Below are 9,172 nucleotides of genomic sequence, written 5' to 3' on the forward strand. Positions count from 1 at the left end.
GTTCACTGAGATTAAATGACATGGTAATTTAGTACTGGGGCTGAAGGAAATAGTTGTTTCTGCTAGCTAGATGGATGGGTTAACCAAGCGGAGTAAGCCTAAAGATTTTACAGCACCATAGCATGGGATTGTGGCCTCATTCAGTGTAGGCTGACTCACTTGGCTAGTACTAACCAAATGTTAATCTGTACGTGAAAGAGTGTCATCGACAGAGACACTAGTAACACATGATACTTTAAGAAAAAAAATCAATCAATCAATCACGAATGGCATGAACAACAGAAGTAGGAATATATTACATTTTGATGCATCAATTCAAGGTGCCAAGTCTGTGTCCTCAAAGAAAAAGTAACAAAATAATTTCTTTAGAAAATCAAGACTTAAAAATAATTTAATATAATTGAATTAATTAATTCAAAAGTTTAAAGCTATCAGGATTTTCTGATGCATGTGACTCCTCTTTCTCTGAGTTGGGTGTTCACAGAATTCGATGTGAGATTTTTCTTACACTGTGTGTGAATGTTACAAATTATTTGGACACAGCAATGAATCACAATGACTTCAAATACTGAGGCTGGCAAAAGCTTTGACTTTAATTATCCTTAGAAATGAGCAACATACAAAACATTCAGGTTAATAGCTTTTCCTCTTTAGCTAGTGAGGACTGCCACTTTCATTGCTTAAAATGACAAATATTGCCAGGAGCAGATCAAATCAACTTGTGCTAATTAAAGGTAATTCCATGAGCGGGTTGATAACAGGCAGGTAGTAAACTGGTCTGCTGTGTGGTTAATGTGCTCTCTGCACACACTGTCTGTTCTCTGTCAATGATCCTTTGTGATGTAAGAACCTGTAATCAGAATGGTCAGTGGGGGTTTTTCTCCATTTAAAAAAAAACCCCCAATTGCAGCTATATGGCATACCTATAGCTCAACATGAAACATTAATTTTGGAGTGGCACCCTCCCAGCTAATCTTTCATTTATAACTCATGAGTAATTTATGATTATAAACTTTTTATTTTTTATTCAGACTTTTGGTACTTGGCAAACTAAGTAGGTATGTCTACCAACTGTTACTGCAACATGTCAGATATATAACAGATACAGATGTAATATACATTTAGGTAATGAGTGTCAGACTGAACTCTGCATTGGCAAATTAATGAGCTTTGTATGAGATAATATATAAATAAATAATAGGTGGATATCTACTAGGTTTAAAGAACTCTGATTCACTTGAATTCATTTTCACACTACTTAATGATCCTTGTGCTTAAAAAAAATAAGGTCCGGCTCTTCTTCTTAGGAAGCAAATAAAGCGCACATTAGAAAAAACTCTGACTATATTTGCATGTTCTAATTCATGAGTAGGTTTTGTTGGGTTTATGTGAACTACAGCCCCTTGGATTCAGACATGACTACTTCTGACAGCGTTCAGTAAGCGTCAGCCCGTCTCTCTGCTCCTTTCCCAGCAGGGAAGGTTCACAATTATCTTGTTCACACTTTTATGCTTTGCTGGGTTCATTGATGTGTTTGTACTGCTGTGCCATCCTTATTCAGTGAGGGGCTTATTGTAATAAATGTTAAATACTATATAACACAAAATCAACAGGTTACCTTTACCTAATTAAACAAGATTTGTGTCCAAAATTGTAGCGCAAAAGTAAAAAAGTTGCATTCGTGAATAATTCACAGAGGCAATGGTGTCATTCCCACCCTCTGTGCATTCAAAATACTGAGCTGGGGAAATTAATGAAAGCCTCCAGTTAAATGTCCGTATTCCGCTATTCATGGTCATTTAAAGCACTTATCTGCATCTTTTCAACTACCTAATATGTACCTCTGTAATAAAAATGTTGAAAACTGTATCCTGATGAAAACGTTGATGTTTTCATATTTTGAACATATTTGTAACCTTGTAGAAAAGCGATTCTCTATAGGCATCCGAACCAAACTGAAGTTTTTGAAAATGTTGCAGGTCGAAGGACGTTTTAAAGAAATATGCAGTTTTGAAACATAAGAGTAACGAAAGACACTGTTATATGCACGACTCAGATCAGCTTTAAAAGTTTGTAGGGACACAGGGTGAAATGGATTTAACTGTAGTTGTCTGAAATATGGAAGACATTAACTGGAGTAAAGGAGTTGTGAACCGATAAATGGTTGCTTCAATTTGAAGACATTTATATGGAGGCAAAGCCTCAAATGGGGAATAAAATTTGTTTCAGAACTCCCTTTACTTTCATACCTTGTAGTGGAAGAATGGCCGTGGCTAATGTTTTGGAGGCCTACAGCAGTAAATTATTTAAGTCCATGGCTCTGGTTTGGTACTTCAGCTATAGACCTTGAAGATTCTATGGTGTCTTTCTTTCCATGTCGTAGAAAAAAACTGAGAAGAAATGTTTTAGGCTTTGAGCTTTGTGTGAGCAGGGAGAATGAATTTGGATAGCTGTCAAGGTTGAGATAGTCACATTGTACTGCAACAGCAAAACAGGATTCGCGAGAAAAGCCGTTGAAAAGCCTTCCCTCTGTCCTGTTAGTGACACAACTGCGCCCACACTGACAGTGACCAGACCTTTACCTGATTATCACTGCAGCTTCAAATATATGTATGTATGCAGTTGTCTCATTAAGAAAGGAAAAATTAAATGGTCACATTTGGCATGCATGCATGATTTATATCTTGGGCATTTACTTATGAGCTCAACTGAAACAGTTTAATGTCACTTTTTTTTAACCATCTCATCCTTTGTCAAAACCAGTTCTGTCATTATTTGAGTATTTTGGAAGTTGACCAAAGGGCCAGAATATTTATCTTTAAAATGTGAAGAAACTGTACTTTATGTTGGTGTTGTCTTGATCTAGCATAATGTTGTACAACATGGGATACAGAGAATGCATATTTTTTTTAATGCAAGTCGAGGTTTTTCTAAGAGGAAAATCCAGAGTAGAGGACCCAGATTCCAGCAGATGGCAGTACCTACAGACAGTGAAAAATTTGGATGTAGCTTCCAGGTTGGAAAAATTAAGCATGTGTGGAAGTGACCTAAACCTGTATTCTGCCTGAAATACAACAGACGGCGATAGCTGTGGTTACAAAAAGGAAGGAAAATGTATGAGTTAAAGGGCTCACTCACTCTTTCTGGGTAACACTGAATAAAAAAATTAAAAATGGAGGATTGTCCATTGTTAGCCACTTATACACTGGCTAATATTTGTGATGACAGTAAGATTCGACAGACTTTAACTGACTTGGTTCAAAAACGTTTTACTCTGGAGTTGCAGACTATAATTTAAAGTCATATAAATGAAGAATGAACTCCACTCAAAAGTTTCTTTTCTTTTCTTTTAATTTCATGTAGCTGGCCCTTTTTGTTTTATGTAAATGTTTATAAGTATCATTGCATTTCACTAAATTTCCTGTGCGTGTGTGTGTGTGTGTGTGTGTGTGTGTGTGTGTGTGGTTGCGGTTATAGTTATTTCACTGAAAAATAGCTCCTTATGAACCTAGGGCGATGTGGGTCCTTGAATGGGTGACAGAGGTTTTTCCTTTTATTTCTTTTGAATTTGTGGGAGCATGTGTGTAAATAGTTGAATGTGTGTGAAACACTTTACTTATCCCAGAAGATGGAAGATTTTTGTGTTAGAGCAGCCAAAACATGAACTATCTATCTCACTAAGGGATACATGCAGTATAACAAAACCAAATAGCTCAGGAACGTAAAAAGTCATATAAAAGGAGCTCAATAAAATGGAATATCCAAAAAAGTAAAGAGCTCAATAAATAGCAAAAAATAAAGTTACATAAGTAGAGATCATTACACATCTAATGAAACTTTGATTTTGTTCTTCTTCTGTCAAACAGGAGCCTTTGAAAACAATTGTTAAATCATTGCATACATATGATGATGCCTGGAAAAGTTTTTTCCACTTACTGAATGATGAAAGAAACTTTGCACTACAATCAGTCTAAATGATATTGATCGTGATGAGCTGTACATGCCACATGTCTTCTGCAGAAGCAAAGAAGAAATGTCTCAAGAACAACATCAACAGGTTTTGTGGTGTAGCCTACCACAGACTGAAGAACATAATAACCTTATATACCAACTTGATAGATTACATTTGTTCCCCTCTTTATCAAACCCACACGGTCTGGCTTGGTGTGTGGTATGTATGTATTAGAGAGCTGTCCCTAGCCCATTGTGGAAAGTAGCAATTGACTGTAGGTAGCCTTTTTGCTTGTTAGCATGTATCTAGTGTGTTCATGTTCATGCTGATGGACACACTACATGTGTTCATATGCATGTAATTTCAACACTTTCTGGGTCATGAGCTTCTCCGGGATACAGAGTGCGGTTCATCCCACATTATATATGTCTCTCTCATGGAAGCAATTGAAGGAATGGCAAATACCCACAATGGAGAAATTCATAGCAGTAGGTAGCCTTGTAAACACAGCATGCCTTGCCTTCCTCTGTGATTTAACACAGAAGAATTAATAGGTGGAGTCACAGTGGTGTTGTTTGCAAAAGCGTCCAGTTGGTACTGAAAGAGTTGTGACAGATGGTTGAAGGGCTGCTAGGATTGTTAAAAGGAGTGAAATTCAAAGAAATCACCTGGTAAACAGAAGAAAACCTCGACAGTCTGTGAGAATTTATAAAATTCTCAGGCAGCTTCAAGAGATTATTTCTTAACAGTGAGTTTCTCCTGCTTCTATATGATGAATGAGGAAGTCAGTCAAGCAGCGTTTGTTGTCAATGGAAGGTTAAAAAAAATGTTAACCAAACAAAAAACAAAAACAATTCCAAATTGCAAGTATCGAATGATAAACAATATCACAGTTTTTCCAATTTCTTCTTGATTACACACATCGGAAGTGATATAAAACCGGATTATAGTTGTAATGAGTGCATTTCTTTTTTGCTATTACAATTGCTTGCCTACAGCTATAGACACACACATTAATCCTGGTCTTGGCTGAACTAATCACAGAGTGAGTATTCAGGAAGATTTAGGGGCAGTGGCATCATCAAAGTTGTAGAAATGAATAAAAATGAATAAAAATGACTGAAATGACTTCGTTCTGACCTGGCTGCACTTGGAGTTAATTGTGATGTGCTTAGAAAAAAGGGACAGGTTTGCCTGAGCCCAGAAGGAGCTGTAGATGAGAGTGAAGTGCTTTGTGTACCTCCTAGAAAGTGCTGCAATTTTCTCTCATCTTGATTTTTCACTCAAGAGGGAGGAGCCCTTTTGTATCCTTTGGTGAAGCACCCAAGTGAATTTAAATCTTCACAAGAAGTTTAAATATAAAATTCCTCATTGCTTTGTTGAGTAATTATCTCAGCGCTTTGTGCAGGGAGCCATGTGCTCTGAAAGGATGTGGCTGGTAAAAGCAAGCTACAGAACCAAAATAGTAACAGGGAGTGTTATACACAACATTAAAAGTGTCGACATGATTCTTCCACATGCTCTTTGTCGAAAACAATGTTAAAGGAATGACTGGACCACTGATTTCTGCCATGCCTGTCTTGTATTCCTGACAAGCATAAGCAATGGAAACATGCATTGTAAGTTATGAACAGTGACATGTCTCTAATTGGCTGGCTGCTGCCTGTCCTTATTTACAAGTGTGTTTTTACAAGAAGCTGCTTTCTCAGGCCAAGCACATTAAAAACAATTGGACATGGCTCTCGCCCCCTACCTTGCTCACAACAGTCCAGTCACAACAGTCTGTCTGTCTATCTATCTATCTATCTATCTATCTATCTATCTATCTATCTATCTATCTATCTATCTATCTATCTATCTATCTATCTATCTATCTATCTATCTATCTATCTATCTATCTATCTATCTATCTATCATCTTAGTCACATTACATTCAGTAATAACACAACAATTCTGCTGACTCAGCACACACCCACCTGGCGTTGTGCTATGGGGAGAAAAAAAAGAAACACCGAGATTAAAAAAAAAAAAAAAGGAAAACCTTGGCCCAGTCCGAGAGGGAAAGTTTTCCATTTTATTTTTCATTTTTATTACAGTTTTTCTCAGTCGCTTTGGTGCATTTCTCACAACAGAATTGAACTCTCCACCACTACTAAGGCACTTCTCAAAACAATTAGTGCAAACTGCAAAACATGGTGGATAACTTGCAAAAGTGAGTCACTCCATCAAAAAGAAAAGTCAGGTGTCCAAAATAAGTTGTCAATGCATCAACAACAAATCCCTTGAGCAAAACAGACAATACATTCATCAAAAGCAAGTACTGATACCAAACAAAGTGTCAGGGCTGTCACAATTACAAGTCATTAGACCAGCACCTTTGGTCACAAAATCACATGGTCTGAACATGTTCCCATTGTGACGGATGTCTTTGTAGGTGCTTCCCAATGACATGTCAAGTCCGGACCGCATGCATGGCATGTTGAAAACCATAAATTGTAAAGGACAATCAAGACACTCCATATGCACTCTTGATAATATTTAATTGAAACTGTTCACAGCATTGTGCAAACTGGGGAAATACAGTAAATCAAACATTTTACAGCAAACAAACTCACCTAGACAGTAAACCTCACTGCAGTAGTTACGACTCAAAAAAAACAAACTGAAAAACAGACACTGCTGCATATCAATCATTGATATCTAGACGCTCCCGTCTGTCTGCCCACATATTTGCATCAACATCACAGCGTATGTCAGCTCTATCGATGCATCGGGGAAAGTATCTTCTGGAGTGTCGAATCCACCCTCTGCAGGACTCTGCTGTGATGTCATCACAAGCTGCATCCATAGCTGCTAGCAGGGTCATTTGGGTATGTGGATGCCTGTCATATACCTTCCACCTCCAGGAAGAGAAAAACTCCTCAATTGGATTCAGGAATGGACTGTAAGGAGGAAGAAACTCCATAAGCATCCTGTCGTGTGCTGCAAACCACTGTCTGACTACAGCAGAGTGATGGAAGCTTACATTATCCCAAACCACTACATACATTGTCCGATTGTCACCAGGATCATCCCTTCCATTTTGTGGGATCAGGTCCCTATGAAGAGCATCCAGAAAAGCCAACAGGTGTTGTGAATTGTATGCACCAATACGAGGAATATGGGTGTGAACACCATTCTCTGAGATTGCGGCACACATTGTAATATTCCCTCCTCGTTGGCCTGGGACATCAATGGTGGCTCTTTCTCCAATGTGATTCCGTCCACGCCGTCTGCCTTTTGCGAGATTGAATCCCGCTTCGTCAAGATATACAAACATGTGCAGGGGTTCCCTGGCCTCCAACTCCAGGATATGCTTTACAAAGGATGAGAATCAGACAGGTCTGTAATGGTGCATTTGGCAGAACAGATTGTACAGTTGGAATTGTACATAGGATTACAGTAACATGCATAAATGTAGGTTGAGTACATGGCCTAAACTGTTACAGTGAACAGAGGTACATATGCGAACATGTGTTACCTGTACATACTGGTGACGGAGCTCCTTCACTCGATCACTGTTCCGTTCAAATGGCACTCTGTACAATTGCTTCATGGACATTTCATTCCGTCTGAGGACTCTGTCTATGGTGGAAATTGATATTGACTGAATATTTCCGAAGATGGTGTCATCGTTTACGACAGTTCTTTGTATTTCTCTCAGTCTCAAAGCGTTGTTTGCAGCCACCATTGCACAAATTCTTTCCTCTTGCTGCGGAGTCATAAGTGGACCTCTTCCACCTCCTCTAGGTTGTCTGGCAGTCCTTTTTGAGATGCAGATGGGAAAACACACACATGTAAGCGCAAACATGCTTACAGTGATTGTCACAGGACTATCATTCAAAACTCCTTTCTTTACAGCATTACTGTATTGTACCACAGCACACTATGCCACACCTGGGCCAAGTCTGCGCTTCAGTTACAGTACGTCTATGTGTAAGGATCTGTAAGGTCATGTCCTAATGCAAGTCTCCTGTATGACTATGAAAGTGCAGAGCAAATTAGTTTGTGCTGCATACTGTAACTAGATTACGGTGTGCTCACCTGTTTTCCCGACGAAATGTCTGGATGATAGAACTTACAGTAGTTCTCCCAACATTTGGCTGCACCCTTCGACCAGCCTCGGCCATTGTGAGGCCATGGTTTATCACATGATCCACAAGTGTTGCCCTGATTTCGTCAGGAACGTGTCTATGTGGTTGGCCTCTTCTCACCCGGTTTTGTCCTCGTCCTCCACCGATCCTCACTCCTCTTCCACGAGGCTGACGTTCCATGTTCTGCTGTTTTGTAGATTCAGTATGCACCTCATGCCAATCCTGTCTGTTGGTTTACATTACAGTATATATGTACTTGTGGAGTGGGGGATGCTGTGCTGCGGTTCACCTGTGACTGGGTAGGAGAGGCTTTTCATTGGTTGCAAGTAGGAGTGACACACACCAATTTTCATTAGTGTGAGATAAGGTTCACCTGAGACATGTAGTTTATGGAGATTTTCATGGGAACTCCTCCAAAATAGGGTTTTCAAAATGGGTGTATGAATCGTTTGACAAGCTGTTCAGCAATTTTGAGTGCACTGACACAAGCAATGCAATGAAGACTATTAGTTGTAAGGACAATGACTATTCAGCCGGTACAAGTATGAATAATTGTGACATTCATGATGAAAGAAAGGAGATAGTGATGAATAGGAAGTCAAACGTGACCATTCTTTAGATATTTGTACTCACTCAACTGCTTCATGTCCAAAGGCATTTGCCTTTGGACGCAGTGAACGTGAAACCGCCACAGGGTTGTGCCAAAACGACTACATGTTGTGGTGGTTGAACTAACTGTTGTGCAATGTTTAATTCTGTTGTGAGAAATGCACCAAAGCGACTGAGAAAAACTGTATCTGTCTGGTGAAAGTGTAAATGCCAGGAGGATTAGAGAAATTACATAGGCTCTCGCCTTTCCTGGCCTGCTGCTTATCCCCCTCTCAGCTCATCTCTCTCTCTCGCTCTCTGTATTTTTCATTCGTCGCTGCCTCACCTTCTCCGTCTTCCTCTCTGTATAATCACCATTTTTTCCCAGTGTGGTGTCCTTTTCTTTCTTCCTCGCCCATCTATATCAATCTCTCCATGTCATAGCTGCTCTGTTGCTTCACCTCCCTCCTGTGTGACATGCCCTTATTTCTGTCTCCCA

At 39.3% G+C, this 9,172-nt stretch overlaps 1 protein-coding gene across 2 annotated transcripts; it reads right to left on the reverse strand.

Annotated features, from left to right (window-relative positions):
- Window positions 1–6,473: 6,473 nt before the first annotated feature.
- LOC113006445 (uncharacterized) lies at window positions 6,474–8,871 on the reverse strand. 2 transcript variants are annotated; one of them, XM_080301607.1, is made up of 4 exons: window positions 8,036–8,871; window positions 7,473–7,755; window positions 7,000–7,307; window positions 6,474–6,894 (listed from the first exon to the last, which is right to left on the reverse strand). In XM_080301607.1, exons 1-4 carry the CDS (start codon window positions 8,263–8,265, stop codon window positions 6,639–6,641), a joined length of 1,077 nt encoding a protein of 358 aa, XP_080157733.1. In that variant the 5' UTR covers window positions 8,266–8,871; the 3' UTR covers window positions 6,474–6,638. The 2 variants fall into 2 exon arrangements, with proteins under 2 accessions (XP_080157733.1, XP_080157732.1); XM_080301606.1 differs by having other exon boundaries at window positions 6,474–7,307.
- Window positions 8,872–9,172: the final 301 nt, after the last annotated feature.

This window comes from Astatotilapia calliptera, chromosome 5 (assembly GCF_964374335.1).
Source record: "Astatotilapia calliptera chromosome 5, fAstCal68.1, whole genome shotgun sequence".
Taxonomy (NCBI): Eukaryota; Metazoa; Chordata; class Actinopteri; order Cichliformes; family Cichlidae; genus Astatotilapia; species Astatotilapia calliptera.

Excerpts from the sequence above, each read along its gene's own strand:
- LOC113006445 (XM_080301606.1), bottom strand. The coding sequence starts at position 8,265 with ATGGAACGTCAGCCTCGTGGAAGAGGAGTGAGGATCGGTGGAGGACGA. Across the intron at positions 7,756-8,035 it reads ACATTTCGTCGGGAAAACAG|GACTGCCAGACAACCTAGAG; the intron begins GTGAGCACACCG and ends CATCTCAAAAAG. Across the intron at positions 7,308-7,472 it reads TCCGTCACCAGTATGTACAG|CATATCCTGGAGTTGGAGGC; the intron begins GTAACACATGTT and ends TCCTTTGTAAAG.